Below are 16,306 nucleotides of genomic sequence, written 5' to 3'. Positions count from 1 at the left end.
TTCACACGCAAGCATGGTGAGCCATTGCATTGTACTAGCAGGAGACCATTGGCTGACATGTATTGCTCGCATGCGCTGCCGCAGCAGGCTGGCGGCAACTGGAACATGTCGGTATCGTTTAGCGAGACAGGCCCTATCATTTGAGGACGGATATCGGTTGGTCAGTTGTCGATTCATGCGTCGTCTTGGGAGTTCGGACCACATGATCGCCGTTGGAATGAAATCCCTGTCACGGGGTAAGACACATCGCGTTCATTTATTAGTAGTGCAAGAGAGAAAGCCAACACTTGCTCTCCATGCCACTTGGCACCATCGGCCAACAGACAGCAACACATGCAATGCAATCGACGGTGCAGTTCCCCCGCACTCCGTCTCCCGTTGTTATCAGTTCGAATCCACATAGTGGTCTCCCGATGGCTTTGGATTAATGCCAACATTTGGTTAGTATGCTTTACGCATACATAACACGACCTGGGTCTTTTGCGCAGGCAACAAAGAGAGAGAGAGAGAAAATAAATCAAAGACAAAGCAACACACACAAGAACTCGACGCTCGATGTCATCTACACCAACCCCAACAAACAAACCCAATTTTGTTAAAACAGAATTAAAACCAAACCAAACCAATCTATTACAGCTCTAACCGGGTATCTCCCATGCACAGCTCTAACCAATCATGAAAATGAACCAAGGAAAAAAAATAGCCGCAGCGAAGGGGCTCCGGCGCCAAAACAACTCAATACTCCTGCCAGATATCCTCCACATACGCCTCCGTCAATCTCGTATCCTTGCCATATTTATCCTGCCACTGTACAAACCCACCCTCCAGCACGTAGACCTCCTGCTTCCGGCTCTCCTCGGCGCCCAACACATACTCCCGTTCGCGGACATAGCGCAGGGCGGCGGACGGACCACGCTGCTGGCTGAGGGCACAGTGGAACACAACCGTCTCTTTGTCCTTCAGTGTGCGGATGAGCTCGGGCAGGCGGACGTCGAGGGAAGAGCTTGGGACCCAGGTTGAGGAGACGATGTGGCCGCCGACGTGGTCTGGGTTTGTAGGTTAGAGTATAGAATACAGATAGGGATATATCTGAGAGGTATTACTGACCAGAGTCCCGTACATCGATAACAGCCAAGTTACTGGGAGTACTGGTAGAAAGAAGCAAGGCTGCGAGGGCATCCCGACTCATGCGGGGAAGAGTTGCGATGGAGATAGAGGACATTGTAAATAGTAGGTGGCCGAGGAGTCTCTAATTCGTAAATCTAAGAGAGCCAGGAAGAAAATATATTGCAACCGCAGCGACCGATATCAAATCCCAAAAGGAGGAACTTCCAATCTAGTGAAATCCAGAAGAAAAAGACCGCCGTGGTGTCGAAGTATGCAACATCAACCCTGGTCACGTGAACACAGATTTCCGGTCTGGAAATTTGGAGCCAAAGTATCCGGAGAATTCAACACTGCAACCCAGCCGGCTCCATCACCGCCATTACTATCCCTGAAATCTCGAGAAGGCTCATCGAGGAGACCGGAACCGACGACTCTCCTGAATTCCACGTGAAAAGCCTCCCCTCGGCCCCGCAATCACAATGGAGATGCGCTCCCTAACCCGCTGCCTCCGTTCGAGGCCGACATCTCTTCTCTACAAGCAGCAACCAGGCCTCCTTGCAACCCAATTCATGAACAGATCCGCCATCCGCAGTTATGCTAGCAAACCCTCGGAACCCACAAAGGCCCCGACCCAAACCGCAACGCAAGCCCCCTCTGACTTCGACGAGATCCTTTCCAAACTAAACATCAACAACCGCGAATCCGCTGCTGAAGGTTCACGGAGCCGTTCTTCCGAAGACCCCCTCGCGCTCTCTCGCGCCGTGGGCATGTCCGCAGAGACAGAGAACTATCGGACTCCCGTGCGGCGGGTGGAGCTGAAGTTGGGACCTACTCTCGGTCGTCAGGTGCACGTGGAGCCGGAAAAGGGCACGGATTTGGCCTCGGCGCTGAGGATATTGCAAGCGACATGCACGGCGAATAAGATCCGGTACCAGGCCAATGGCCAGAAGTTCCACATCAGACGGGGACAAGTGAGGAAGAACTTGAAGATGGACAGGTGGAGGAAGCTGTTCAAGTTCTCGTTCCAGAAGACGGTTAGTCGGATCGAGAAGATGAGGGCGCAGGGATGGTAATTACGTTTGGTCTTTAATGGTGTATCATTACGGCTTGTCTTGGGGTGTACATAAAATGGGATTGCAAAGGTCGCCGTCGTTGGGATCGAAGGGAGATCGCATGTTATCCTGCTCACCTGCAGTGGATGTTCTTTCTGTCATGTATACTATGTCACTTGATTAGTACTTGGAGTTAGCTGGCTACAATCAGAATGGGATCTATATCCAGTTACTGTCAGTACTAGAGACGTCTATATCTACCGCAATCTAATCTTTCTTCCCAGCCGTGAACCCGCCGTACCCATACCCTCCTCCGTTCCCCGTCATTGAGACGTTGCTGGCGGAATAACCCCCGTAACCATTGGATTTCGCGCCATTCCCATACGTAATCCCAACCGACCCCTTGCCCCGAGACGGAACACCGAGAATACCATCGCCTCGCCAGCCCCGTCGCCGAGCTCGTTCCCAATACAAGGCCATGGCTGCTCCCAATGATGCAGCCAGAACGAAGAAAAACAGCTTCGAGAAGAACCCTGTTCCCCCCGACAATTCGCTAATAGAAGACCCCCGAGATGGCCATCCAATGCCTCCTCCACCCTCAACCCAACTCACATGAAAAGTGAAGGTGAGAGGCTGCTCACGAACGACTTTCGTACCATGCCCCGCTGTCCAAGGCTCACGAGCTGCCTCGGCCACGGCAGCGGCCTCCTTCTCCTCCTCGGAAACCTTCTTCTTGCCATTGAGAAAGGACAATTCAAACTCGGGTACGGAGTATGCAGTACCGGCTACGGCATAGCCCGGCGCTGTTTTCTTGGCCTTTCGTTTATTCTTCTTTGGCTTCGAGATGATGTTGTGCATGAGCACATTCATATCGGTCCAGATATGAAGATGACTGAGCTGCAACGTCCCCTGCAGCGCAAAGGTGATTGGAGTATAAGGAGGTCCTTCCTCACTAAGCGCAGAAAGCTCGGCGCCTACGGCCTCGTCTTCATGTGCCTTGTCCTCTGAACGCGAAAATGTGGGCGGCAGGAGCGGCGCCGTAGGCACACGGCAGTTCATCGGCACATCGGAGTGGACATAATACTCGAGCAGGTGGTAGAGCTCATCCGAAACTTTGTCAATAGTGCAATTGACTGTCTCAGTAACACCGTAGCGAAGGGCGAGGGGGAGGGAGGTCTCCTTGCAGGTCGGGAATGGAATGTATTGGAGTTTGCCGAGACTGTCGGTGATCTGGAGAATTTGCGTTAGCACACATACAATCCATTGAAATCCTCAATCTGGCATGACTCGATGGTCAATAGGTGCGGGGAGCATTACATGTTCGCCGGAGTCACTAAAAAACCGGAGTCAGCGTTAACATCTATTGACAAGTCATATCGCAACAAAACAAACGAGAGTCTCCTCCACCTCGCGTTCGGAATTACTTTTTATCATTCAATCACACTCACATTGTCCGATTCAAGCATGTCACCGGCATGGGCTGTCCGTGAAAATATCCACCCTGAGAGGCACTCGCCGAGTTGCCTCCTGCAGCAACCTGCACCGCAAAAGATGAAATCAGTCCATAATAGGAGATCGCATTGAACAATTGAACAAGTCCACCCTTTACAAATGGCATGTTAAATACTCATACCCCGCCAGCGAGGCGGAAGGACTCTCTTTCTAATGTCGAGTCGAAGTTGCAGAGAGGAGCCACGGTGGCGAGCCGCACATCCAAGGGAAACTAAGGCCGAGCTGGGCCAATCTTGCCAACCTTGGGAAGGCCACTTGGTCCCGTTCCATGCAATGAACTACACCTTGTCATCGCAACCTCGTCGGGTCGCAACAATTGCTCCCGTTTCAATTACAGTGACTTAGAAATGGGGCGAATATTTGAAGATTACTACACATATCTCATTCAATGGGATGTGACTAATTAACAGAAAGGTGACTCCTCATGTCCTCGTCAAGATGGAAATATTATACTCCTTTTTTGTCTGTTCAATTTAGGACAGGCTTACACAATGGCAACACCTATGCCAGGTTGGCCTTCTGCTTGAAGGCGGCCAGCAGACCGCTGGTTGAAGCATCGTGACCAGCGCCAGCGCCAGAGGTCTCCAGCTCCTGCTGGATCTTCTTGGCAAGAACCTTGCCCAGCTCCACACCCCACTGGTCGAAGGAGTTGATGTTCCAGACGGCACCCTCAGTGAAGGTGAGGTGCTCGTAGTACGCGATCAAAGCACCGAGAGTGGAGGGAGTGATCTTCTGAGCCAGAATCGAAGTGGTAGGGCGGTTTCCAAGGAAGGTCTTGTGGGGGACCAAGTTGTCGGGGGCACCTTCAGTCTTGACCTGCTCGGGGGTCTTACCGACCATCAAGGCCTCGGACTGAGCAAGGAAGTTGGATGCGAGCATACGCTGGTGCTTGCCACCCTCGACAGGGTTGTGGGACTCGGCAGCCATGATGAAGTCCGACGGGATGAGCTTGGTGCCCTGGTGGAGCAACTGGAAGAAGCTGTGCTGGGCGTTGGTGGCAGGCTCGCCAAACAGGATAGGGCCAGTGGTGTACTTGACGTATTCGCCAGAGCGGGTAATGGCCTTGCCGTTGCTCTCCATGGAGAGCTGCTGCAGGTAGGCAGGGAATCGGTGCAGGTACTGATCGAAAGGTGCAACCAGGTGAGTCTGGGCACCGAAGAAGTCGCTGTACCACACACTCAGCAAACCACCAATGGCGGGAATGTTCTGCTCCAGAGGAGCTTCACGGAAGTGCTTGTCCATGGCCTGGGCACCAGCCAAGAACTGGTGGAAGTTCTCGTAACCGATGTAGAGGGCAACGGAGAGACCGATAGCACTCCAGACGGAGTAGCGACCACCCACCCAGGATTCGAAGCCGAACATGTTCTTCTTGTCAATGCCAAACTTGGTGACCTCGGCCTCGTTAGTGGAAAGGGCAACGAAGTGCTTGGCGATATGGGATTCATCCTTGGCAGTCTCGAGGAACCACTTCTTGGCGCTGTTCGCGTTGGTAGTGGTCTCTGCGGTGGTGAAGGTCTTGGAAGCGATCAGGAAGAGGGTAGTTTCAGGGTTGGAGTCCTTGAGGGCCTCGGCAATGTGAGTTCCATCAATGTTGGAGACAAAGTGCAGCTTCATATCCGGAGCACCGTATGGCTTCAGGGCCTCGGTGACCATAACCGGGCCACTATAACAGCTGTTAGTGACTTGCGAAACTTTGAAACTTCACGGCGAGAACTTACAGATCAGAACCACCGATACCAATGTTGATGACGGTGTCAATCTTCTTGCCAGTGTAACCCTTCCACTCACCACTGCGGACCTGTTCGGAGAACTCCTTCATGTGCTCCAACACGGCGTTCACCTCCTCGACAACGCTCTTGCCATCGACCTGCATGGGCTCGTTGGAGACATTGCGGAGAGCAGCGTGGTAGACAGCACGATCCTCAGTGAAGTTGATGTGCTCACCCTTGAACATAGCATCGCGGAGCTCCTCAACATTGGCCTCCTTGGCCAGCTTGACCAGAAGGGAGAGGGTCTCCTCGGTGAGGAAGTTCTTAGAGAAATCGAAGAGGACGTCCGAGTTGTCCACAGTGTTCTTGAAGGTACGGCTGAACTTCTCGAAGCGCTGAGGGTCCTTCTCGAAGGCCTCCTTCAGGACAATGTTACGACCGACAGCGGTGTGGTGCTCCTGGAGCTCCTTCCAGGCGGAGAGCTCGGTAGCCTGCGAGAAAGCCGGCATGGTGATGGCTTTTGTTTGAAAATCTACAGCAGAGATAGCTTAAGGTCAGTGCGGGGAAGCTCTTAACAGCAAGGAATCAAGAAAAGAAGAGTCATGAAATGAACGAGCTCAACCCGAGAAAGGCATACCTGATTATAAGAGAAAGTCACCAAGACGAATGTCCAAGAAGAATGGATGGCTGGGAAAGAAACGGAGGGAAAAAGACAACGGGAGTCGCGGAGGGGCAGATGACGCTTGAAGGTGGGCAGACAAACACTGGCCTGAATCCTATGGCGTCAACCGGTGTGCTGGGGTCCGGCTTTGGAGGGGCTGCCGTGGGGCTCCTCACCTTTTTTTTCCCTTCCAAGAAATTATCCGTTCTTACCAACTGGACCGGGACCTGTCTAGACTACTCATCCTTTGTCAGATATTATATCCTCATGAGGCGATTATTATTAATGCGATTACTACGACATTGTCGATCTCCTGCAATTTGCGTGGTGAGCAACTTGCCGGCGGTTGACCATTATCAACTCCGGAGTTATGGGCCCCGACGGACCACCTACCGGTGGGCAACTAACTATAGCTTTGGCAGCCAAAAAGCCAATCGTCATAATGTCTTACTAGATACTTAATCAGCTTGTCAAACGTCAAAGCTATCTAAATTAACAAACTTTTTTTTTCTCTGCAATTTCTTCTCACCTCGTGATCACAATCTTGCATAAACTTTTACCGTCCGGCAATAGGATGATCGAGATAAATTCCTTTCTCTAAAAGGTACTCGGAAATCATTGACCGGTGATAAATCTGGGACGGGAACTCTATCGATTGACGGCTCGCCGTCGAGTAGACTGAGTTTCTCCGTCCGCCGGTTAATTGCAATCGACGGATCGAGACTTTTTCGTTCCCCTTTCGAAATTCTTCTGGAAAGCGCAGGAATCTGGTCAGTTGGGGCTGTCAAACCTGACACCCTGTCAAAACATATGTAAATAGATTCACATACCTATCATAGACGCCTGTCTATAAAAGTATCCTCAACCAAGATTGCTCGGAATCCACTATGAAGATCGCTGCAAGCATGTCCACAGCATGAATGATCTGGTAACCACGCCAATTCCTAAAAGCAATGGTTTATGGGACTCTATGAGGTTAAACTATTGTTTAAGATTGATGTTATAACTCTATACGGCTATGTGATGCGGTGACCGTACCCGGCCACGCCGATCAAATGAGCTCAAATCTATACAATAGTCACATAATTTTCTAATACGGGGTGAGGGTAACTTTACGACGCATGACATTTCCGATAGTGGCTAGTATGCTCAGCTCAGCACAAATAGTAGGATAGCGGTCTATGAAAGCCTTGAAATTCAAATCCTTTTAACTTCGTCCCAACAGATTGTTTCCCATGAATACCTGAGTGGTTGTCTTTTGTACTTTTGACCATGGCATTGCCGGCTACCAACTTGAAACTTACTATAGCTCAAGCGATGCAACTGTTCCTACTAGGGAAGTACTCCTAGAGTCAAACCTCTTTGGCTTATCAAGAAGCCGGAAAAGGAAACCAAAACGATAGAGGTGTCTATCAAAGTGTGGTTCAAGTTACTTCTACCGATACCATCACACGTGTCAGCCAATTCTGATTACTCCGGAGTAGTTTAATCCCTGTCCTCAACAACTTGGTAAGGATTAAGCGAGCCAGCAGAGGCTACTATAGGAATTGAGCCCCGTTAGCAGCCAGTGCTGATCTCCATGCCAGTTTCTTTTCTTCATGGACTTTGAAAAGTGTTTCCTAACTGCTTTTGTTTTCTATGCAATCCTCAGTGGTCATTCTCCTGTGCATACCCTCCTCGACTTTGGGAAGAAGCAGGCGTCAGCCCAAATGCCTCTCTTCTGCATTCTTTCGCAATCTACATTGGATGATCTCGTACACAAATTGCAAAGTACTTCCGAATGAGTTGTTGCTATTGTCCCTTAGGACAAGGTTTTGCAAGAATTCTTAGAAGCGCAGGCTTCAGCCTCATTCTGACTGCCGGGCATATCTAACCTAGGAATTGAAATGGCAATATGAGCGAAGAAACTTGTCAAGTTGAAATGTTTACTTATTAATGTCATTCTAGGTTTCACATACCATACACCTGTTTCACAAGAACAATAAGGTCGATTGGCCTCAATTGTCACCACCAGTTAGCTTGGGCCGTTACCATGACATTCGAAACCACTTTTTGGCAAACCGGAGGCGATTTAGACATATTAACGACTATAGACCGTCTGAAGTAATTCCAGAAGCCCGGGTATAGAGTATAGTGTGTACAGTATAATGGTTTTGCAAGTCCTAATGTACATACATAGAATAGCTGAGTGATGCATCACCCACGTCAACCTTCAGTTCTATTTCTTACAGATGAACCCTACTTCAAGCTTCCGCCAATGGAGACATGTATCGATCTAACCTCAATACTCTGCTGCGCATTCAAGATACCCTCGAAGACATTATATCCCTATCACAGGTATAAACAGTGGCAAGGCGCTGACATCAAGTAGCCCCAAGACGCTGGTATAAGATCGTCGGTATTAGCAACTAGATTATTGTTTCTTACAATTTCTTGTGCATTCAACGACTTCAATCTATACTCCAGTACAGTTAATTGCTCCCTGTAAGTAAACAACATTAATCACAAGGTCTTCCGCCGAAGAAAGAGTCAACACCATATGTGGCTACAAGGCGTTAGTACTCCTGCAGTATTATCCAGAACCCTCAATGAAACTAGCTAAAAAAAATATACAGCACCCTCGGCAACCCCAGAGTCTCGGACGAGGCGAAGCAAAGTGCCCAGGAGATGCTCGACAAGCTTGGCGTTGACCAGCCCTAGCCATGACCTCTACAGCGCAAGCGGTGAGCGAAACAAGGATCCGATGAGAGTCAGTACTGAATTCAAAGCGTACGTATTACAGTTGATACCATTTCATAAGGTCGGACACTTGTTCAGATATACTGACCCGTGTCTAGTTCCGCGCATAACCCTAATGTATCAGATGAAGCAAGGCGCAGTGCTGCTGACAGAGTTGGCGAGAATCCTGAGTAAATCAGATTCGTATTGTGAAATGTGACGATTTGGTTGTATTCACTATGTGAAAATTTGAATAGAAATTGAGATATAACCGGGGTATCCTCTGTTCTATCCTCGATATGAATTACCCAGCTTGCTGCTGTAATACTGTGTGGTAAGCCATAGACGGACAGTCAGTAATTTGTGGACAGACCGTAGTACTTCTTGAATCCTGTTCCCTAGTATTGCAATTGGTCAGGAAATCTATCTGCAATTAAAGTGCCTTGTGGGTAGCGAATTTCAACCCCAAGAATTATAGCGGAAAGCAAAGCTGATTGAGTGGATTTTTCAATTACACAATGCAAAAAGCGGCGAGTAGTATAGTAGAATGGTTGTTTTCATAGCAAGTGGAGCACCTAGTACATCATCTCATACCCATAGAACAATCAATCCATTAACTACCATACTACTAGTAGTAGAGTCCAGATCTCTGAAGTTTAACTCAAACCTAAAAACTAGTTTTCCCTACTAGTAGATAGAACGTCAGCAATACTATACTATATTTGTCCACTCAATCGGAACAGTTCCCCTGCTTTACTAAGTCATCTCCCCGTAAGAGGTGGACATTGTGGCATCCAGGTTATATTTATCACTAGAGTATACATCCTACATCATCATCATGTAATCATGTATCCATCCTCAGTCTGCAGCCCGCAATATAAATATGCGGAATAATCAGCTGGTATGACCTACAAACGTTTCTTCTCTCCAAACACTGAAACCCACATACCACAATAAATTGCTCAACCTACTGTGGACTACTCAGAATCTCAATTTTCATACTACACATCAGCAAAATGGCCTACAACCAGAACCCCGGAAACTTTTGCCAATCGCCCCCATGACGAGGTCGAGGACATTGCCCGCAAGGGAGGCCAATCAAGCCGCCAAAGGTGGTTTCGCCAACATGGACGAGGATAAGCAGGTATGTTCATTGCCAATGCCCTGTGAACCTTATGTTTAGGAGTGTGTTCCTAACTTCATTTTTGCAGCGAAATATCGCCTCGAAGGGCGGTCACGCTTCGTCAGGCAGCTTCCGTCCTGGAGACCCTCGGGCTAGGGAGGCTGGTCACAAGGGTGGAAAGGTTACTGGACACCCGGCGGAGTAACGTTCTACATGCTTCTGAGTTGAAGAGGGTGAAAGTTGTACCACAGTAAACGATTATGTCAACGAACCCCGAATGAATTTATAATATGATTATCTTTCTTGATTTAATGCATTGTCATGAATAAATATCATTGTTCTTCTCAAGGCTAGTTAGTGGTGTTTGATATGAATATAGGCTGCGGTCTCCTAGGTAGCTAGAACTAGAGCTGCGCGCCTTCCAGCGGTATAAGAATACCATTATTGCAGTAATACTTGATTTATATTATATAATGAACCGATATGTATGAGTAATTTACTTTCATGTCTGATGTAGTTTACTTCGATCAACATCCTTTACACAACATGTTGTCAGGAGTCCCCTGAAGCGGTAATTCGGGAACTTCGCTTCACGTCTCCATGTACCAGCTTTTTTAAGTTCTTATTGTAAGCTTATGCTCGTGTTAATCTGCCTATACTGTAAAAATCTTTGCTACACCAATCCTCAGGCGTCCGGGTTGTATATATATATATATGTACCTGATGGATAACATTACAACACTCAGGACGTTGGGCACAATCTTATCTAGTCTCCGAATTAGCAGCCTTGATACTTTAAATATTCGATTGAATAAACAAAATAACTGTAGACCATAATTTCAGTGAAGCCTGGGAGTTCTAACCAGGGCAGTCAATTATTCTGCTCCGATGCGCCAAGACATATCACGCACGGACCACTTGAACTTTGAACAAGCAAATCGGTCCTTACCGTCGCGAACTTCTCCAACCAACCCAGAAGGCATTATCTCTCTCCCCCAGATCGAGGTGTGCTCTTGATAACCTTCGGTTTCATCCGGTCTTCTTAGATCCTACATCATAATCAATTCATCCTGAACTTATTTGTCTCCAGACACTAACATCCACCGGAGACCATCGAAACCTTTTAATTTTCCTTGCGTGATCGTTGCCCATTGCACTGGAGCTGCGAATCCGTCGCAATGTATAATCCTTACCAAGGTACGCAGGATACACCTCCCAAATAACAACTTTGCATGTCTTCAGACTATTTGCAGGTTACTGACTCCATCCTAAAGCTCCAGGTCTATATGGAAGGCCACCTGATTTCGGGGCCTACCCGGGAGCTCCTCCCGGCATGGGTAAGTGCCACCGGCTGGCGCCTGTTGTCTGATATTCTCCTAATTACGAATATACAGCTCCCCCTCCCGGAATGTCCGCCCCCGGAACCACTCCGCCGCCTGGGATGCAGCAAGCGAATGCCCAACAGCCAGGCCGGCCTGCGGGCTTCCCTGCGAACTTCCAACCGCCTCCGAATATGCCCAACATCAATTTCTCCGCGCCTGTGATTCGCCTGGGAACGTCGGGACCGTCGAAGTCAGCTACTCCGGATACCAACAAGGAGCGCGAAGCCCCAGGAAGACGTGCCGGGTTGGGCTCATCGAATCTGGAAACCCAGCGCCAGAATGTGCGAGATGCGATGCTGCAGCTGCAGCCGCCGACTAGGGATGAGATCGTTCGGACGCTCTTTGTTGGGGGGATTACGGAGGGTGTTGGCGGCGATGAGGGCGTTGAGAACATTTTGCGGTCTGCTGGGAATCTTAGGCGCTGGATCCGTGCTACGGATGCGGATGAAAAGCCGTGCAAGTTCGGTTTCGCTGAGTACGAGGACCCCGAGAGTCTGGGTACAGCCGTAGAAGTACTAAAGGACGTCGAAGTGCCTTTGAAGAGACAGACGCCGTCGGAGGGCGGTAACAAGGAAGATAGTGAGATTGAAAAGACCCAACTACTGGTAGGTAGTATACATGTGGGGAAGTTACGAGTCAATGCTAACGGGTTGTTTACACTAGGTTGTTGTTGACGAGAGCTCTCTGAAATACCTAGAGCAATATGAGGCTAGCAGAGGCGAGGAGGACCCCACGGAGCGGCAATCCCGCATAGATGCTGCGCGCTCGACTCTCTCCAGCGTCCTTTCGGATTTGTTCCACCCGTCATCGCCCACCCAGAAAGAGGATGTTTCGGGTATTGACCGTGAAGGGGACACTGCGATGAAGGATGCAGAGGGCCAGGATGGTGCATCGGCTGAAGTTGTCACTATCCCCATCACAGTCGAAGATGAGCTATCTGATATTCCTCCAGAAATGAGGGAAACGGTTGCTAAGGAGATCGCAGCTTTCCGCGAGAGAAGCAACCGTAGGGATATCGAGCGCCTGAAGAGAGAGGAAGAGATCGAGTCCATGGAAAGAGCACGCAACTCAGGTTCTCGCCTCAACCGCCTGGCTTCCCCTCCGCCCACGGCACCAAGCGGACCCGCTGCTGGGGCAAACGGGATTCCTCTTGGTCCTCGGGACCGCGGCATGCCGAATGCGCCATCTGGCCCGAAGGGTTTTGGCGTGCAGATCCCGAAGGATTACCAGAAGGGCGTGGCATTTGTGAACGGCGGTTCGGTGAATGGCGCCTCAGTCTACATTAATCGTGAAGATGAAGACTCCGATGCGAGCGATGAAGAGCTGGAGCGTCGCCGTCAAGAGAAGAAGGATATTGAAGCAGAGAAACAATTCCTTGATCAAGAGCGACGCTGGCTCAATCGCGAACGGAGCAGGACTGCCGCCTTGGAGCGAGAGAAGAAGCGGGATAAGGAGGAGGAAGCCAAAATGCAGGAAGTGCGCGAAGAAGCTGATAAGCATTTCGGGGAATGGAACGATGATGCGGAGGCTAGCCGTAAGGCCCACGACTACTATGCGGATAGGGGCGCGTGGTTGCGCAGTCGTGCAGCTTTCCGAGCACGTGAAGTTAGTATGGACGAGGCTGACCGTGCTGCCGAAGAGCGGGAGCGGGCTCGCTCTGTCCAACAACGGGAACAGGCACGTGGCATGGCAGATGACTTCCTTGCTCGCCAGGCAGAGGAACTGGAGACTCGGCCCCAGGCCCCCAGAGAACCCCAGCGCTTCAAGCTCTCCCTTGGAGCCGCGGCACAGAAGGCTCAGGCTGCAACCAGCCGCCGGACTGTTGCCGAAGTCGAAGGATTGCTGGAAGACGAAGAAGAGCCGGAAGCCACGGCAAGACGTCCTCTCATCCCGATCAAGTTCGACAGCGCTGCGGAGGCTGCCGGACTCAGCGAGGAGGAACGAGCGCAAGCTGCCCGACAACTGGCCGCCGAAATTCCCACCGAGAAGGAAGGCTTGTGGAACTGGGAGGTCAAGTGGGAGTTTGTGGACGAAAATGTGGTCAGCGAACAACTCAAACCCTTCGTGGAAAAGAAGATTGTCGAGTATTTGGGAGTTCAGGAACAGATGCTGGTGGACGTAGTGGAGGAGCATGTTCGAAAGCACGGAAATCCCCAAGAGCTGGTGGAACAGCTGGAGGAGGTGAGTACATCTTTATTAAGGTCTTGGCTTTTACCGATATATTGCTGTGTCTAACTTTGAATTCCTAGGCTCTCGACGAAGAGGCAGAAGTCTTGGTGCGGAAGCTGTGGCGAATGATCATTTTCTTCTCCGAAAGCGAGAAGCGAGGCCTGTCTGGTTAGAAGACCTCTGCAACTGGAAGCTGGGCAAAGCCCAGATCAAGTCTAGGGAGGGTAGCAGTCCTGCTTTACGACATCCCTTCATTATTACATGAGAGTCCCAGTACTTTCAAATTGATATCCGCCTCGTGGAGGCACAAACTACATTGCATTCGGTACATGGAATGTTTGATATGCACGGTTCCCAGGCTTGTCTGTCGCTAGCGAATGTAAACATAGTTTTACGGGACTCATACACTACTAAATCGTAGGCGTTGAACATGTAGAGGTATATCTATAGCCGATCGAATGTACGGGGGAGATCTGCCGCAGCCGTTCGGCATTACGAACTGTATTATTCTACACTCAGTAGACCCTTGGGTTGGTTACTACTACTAGTAAGTAGTTGTAATCAGGAACACGGAGGCGGTCCGACTGTGAAATCGCACACGCTGAGTGGTGGAAAAATGGCTCCCATGGGGTGGAAGAATTCCTCCGCCAATGACATTTGGTTCCCCACAGTATCGGGAGAATTAGTCCAGCGCAATCCAATGTATTTCCCTCTTTAGCCTGGAGGGGAGGAGGGGTGAGGGCCGTATATCTTGCGCCTTTGACCCCGTCTGTCCCTTGAATTTTTGCTTCGTGATTCTTTCATTCCTTGTGCAAGAGACCTCTCGGCTCGCTGTCTCGTGTTTGGCTTGTGTTCTACCCGGACTTTGTATAGATCGCTCTTCGGTTCATCCACTACATTATATGATCACCCCCGCATCTTAAAGAAAAAGCGATTGCAATTCGTCTGCCTACAACTAGGGCCTCAGTCTTAGTTTGTTTCTCTAGACAACTCAATTGGCCCTCTTCCCCTCTCTAGCCATAAAATATACCCTACACAATGGTCAAGATCACAGGTTTCACGACCCGGGATGTGCGGTTTCCGGTAAGTTAGGCACTGCTTCTAGATCCGATGCAATTACTCTTCAATTACTGACTCAAAGAACAGACATCCCTGGATAAGACTGGCTCCGATGCCATGAACGCAGCGGGCGACTACTCCGCAGCCTACTGTATCCTCTACACCGACTCCCCGCACGCTGGGCATGGCATGGTATGTGGATCGTGCAATTTCCGCCACAATAACCATAACACTAACACCTCAAATCAATAGACCTTCACCATCGGCCGTGGAAACGAGATCGTCTGCGCCGCCATCTCCCTTCTCGCCCCACTCGTCGTTGGAAAGGACCTGGACGAGCTCACAGCCAACTGGGGCAAGACATGGCGCCATCTAGTATCTGACAGCCAGCTGCGCTGGATTGGTCCTGAGAAGGGTGTGATTCATCTTGCCCTGGGAGCCGTCGTCAATGCGCTCTGGGACTTGTGGGCTAAGACACTCGGCAAGCCCGTCTGGCGGATCGTGGCGGACATGACCCCCGAGGAGTTCGTCCGTTGCATTGACTTCCGGTATATCACGGATGCTATCACTCCCGAAGAGGCCATTGCATTGCTCAAGGAGGTAGAGGGCGGCAAGGAGGAGCGTATCAAGGAGGCAGAGCAGAGCCGTGCTGTGCCTGCTTACACCACTAGTGCTGGCTGGCTGGGCTACAGCGAGGACAAGCTGAAGGCTCTTCTGCACGAGACCGTTCAGCAGGGCTACAGGCACTTCAAGCTGAAGGTTGGAGGTAACATCGAAGACGATAAGAGGCGGTTGCGCATTGCCCGTGAGGCCATTGGTTATGACCAGGGTAACATTCTGATGGTGGATGCTAACCAGGTGAGCTGACCCATTATCGAACCCTGTCTCTCTCTCTATTACATGATTAACTAACGGTTGTGGATAGGTCTGGTCTGTACCCGAGGCTATCAGCTGGATGCACGAGCTCGCCGAGTTCAAGCCCTGGTTCATTGAAGAGCCCACATCCCCCGACGATATCCTCGGCCACGCCGCTATCAAGAAGGCTCTCGAGAACACCCCACACGGCCCGATTGGCGTTGCCACCGGAGAGATGTGCCAGAACCGTGTTATCTTCAAGCAGCTCCTGCAGGCAGGAGCCTTAACTGTTCTCCAGGCTGATGCTTGCCGTGTCGGTGGTGTTAACGAGGTACTCGCTATCCTCCTGCTTGCTCGCAAATTCGGTGTCCCGATCGTCCCTCACTCGGGCGGTGTCGGTTTGCCAGAGTACACTCAACATCTTAGCACGATTGACTACGTCGTTGTGAGTGGTAAGAAGAGTGTCCTGGAGTATGTGGACCATCTGCACGAGCACTTCGTGCACCCCTCTAGTGTTAAGGATGGTTACTATGTTACCCCTCTGGAGCCTGGTTACAGTGTGGAGATGAAGCCCGAGAGTATGGAGGAGTTTGCCTTCCCTGGTGAGCAGGGCAAGAGTTGGTGGACTACGGATGCTGCGAAGACAATCCTGGAGGGCCCTCGGATATGACGAGACTAAAGCTTGATGTATACGTTTTATGTTTCTCATGTTAATATTTATGTATTGAAAAATAGCCATTGCATTGTTTGATTTCTTGTGAAATTGCTGCTATTATATCGCTGACTAGATATGCTGGAAAATGTTTTATGAATAATACATACCCAAGTATGGGGTTTCTATAGTACAACACGGGTGTGACCATGGCATTATGGTATAAAGAAGCCATAGGAAGACACAGACTACCCAAGAATAATGCCTTTCGTCTGCCACAAGCTTGAAGCTATTCTGTCAAACGTGA

The 16,306-nt window shown here is 50.1% G+C and overlaps 7 protein-coding genes across 7 annotated transcripts; 4 read left to right on the top strand and 3 right to left on the bottom strand.

The window, feature by feature from the left end:
• Positions 1–735: 735 nt before the first annotated feature.
• ABOM_010222 (phosphatase YCH1) lies at positions 736–1,222 on the bottom strand (the record flags this gene model as incomplete). Its single annotated transcript, XM_022537350.1, has 2 exons — positions 736–1,046; positions 1,108–1,222. The coding sequence occupies 2 exons, from the start codon at positions 1,220–1,222 to the stop codon at positions 736–738; spliced, it is 426 nt and encodes a 141-aa protein (XP_022384785.1).
• A 364-nt stretch (positions 1,223–1,586) lies between these two features.
• Positions 1,587–2,180, top strand: ABOM_010221 (mitochondrial 37S ribosomal protein bS21m; the record flags this gene model as incomplete). Its single annotated transcript, XM_022537349.1, has 1 exon — positions 1,587–2,180. One exon carries the CDS (start codon positions 1,587–1,589, stop codon positions 2,178–2,180), a length of 594 nt encoding a protein of 197 aa, XP_022384788.1.
• A 246-nt stretch (positions 2,181–2,426) lies between these two features.
• On the bottom strand, positions 2,427–3,777 carry ABOM_010220 (uncharacterized protein; the record flags this gene model as incomplete). Its single annotated transcript, XM_022537348.1, has 3 exons — positions 2,427–3,389; positions 3,477–3,492; positions 3,608–3,777. The coding sequence occupies 3 exons, from the start codon at positions 3,775–3,777 to the stop codon at positions 2,427–2,429; spliced, it is 1,149 nt and encodes a 382-aa protein (XP_022384787.1).
• A 395-nt stretch (positions 3,778–4,172) lies between these two features.
• On the bottom strand, positions 4,173–5,889 carry ABOM_010219 (glucose-6-phosphate isomerase; the record flags this gene model as incomplete). The annotated part of the gene is made up of 2 exons (XM_022537347.1): positions 4,173–5,334; positions 5,390–5,889. 2 exons carry the CDS (start codon positions 5,887–5,889, stop codon positions 4,173–4,175), a joined length of 1,662 nt encoding a protein of 553 aa, XP_022384753.1.
• Positions 5,890–9,885: 3,996 nt separating this feature from the next.
• ABOM_010218 (conidiation-specific family protein) lies at positions 9,886–10,087 on the top strand (the record flags this gene model as incomplete). Its single annotated transcript, XM_022537346.1, has 2 exons — positions 9,886–9,903; positions 9,971–10,087. The coding sequence occupies 2 exons, from the start codon at positions 9,886–9,888 to the stop codon at positions 10,085–10,087; spliced, it is 135 nt and encodes a 44-aa protein (XP_022384754.1).
• A 973-nt stretch (positions 10,088–11,060) lies between these two features.
• Positions 11,061–13,606, top strand: ABOM_010217 (uncharacterized protein; the record flags this gene model as incomplete). The annotated part of the gene is made up of 5 exons (XM_022537345.1): positions 11,061–11,079; positions 11,157–11,219; positions 11,277–11,869; positions 11,928–13,445; positions 13,514–13,606. 5 exons carry the CDS (start codon positions 11,061–11,063, stop codon positions 13,604–13,606), a joined length of 2,286 nt encoding a protein of 761 aa, XP_022384755.1.
• Positions 13,607–14,471: 865 nt separating this feature from the next.
• ABOM_010216 (mandelate racemase/muconate lactonizing enzyme family protein) lies at positions 14,472–16,017 on the top strand (the record flags this gene model as incomplete). Its single annotated transcript, XM_022537344.1, has 4 exons — positions 14,472–14,516; positions 14,580–14,684; positions 14,745–15,350; positions 15,418–16,017. The coding sequence occupies 4 exons, from the start codon at positions 14,472–14,474 to the stop codon at positions 16,015–16,017; spliced, it is 1,356 nt and encodes a 451-aa protein (XP_022384756.1).
• Between the last annotated feature and the right edge of the window lie 289 nt (positions 16,018–16,306).

This window comes from Aspergillus bombycis, assembly GCF_001792695.1.
Source record: "Aspergillus bombycis strain NRRL26010 chromosome Unknown contig00122, whole genome shotgun sequence".
NCBI classification, from domain to species: domain Eukaryota; kingdom Fungi; phylum Ascomycota; class Eurotiomycetes; order Eurotiales; family Aspergillaceae; genus Aspergillus; species Aspergillus bombycis.
The sequence above is the reverse complement of the archived record's forward strand: the minus strand, read 5'-3'. Positions and strand labels throughout refer to the sequence as shown.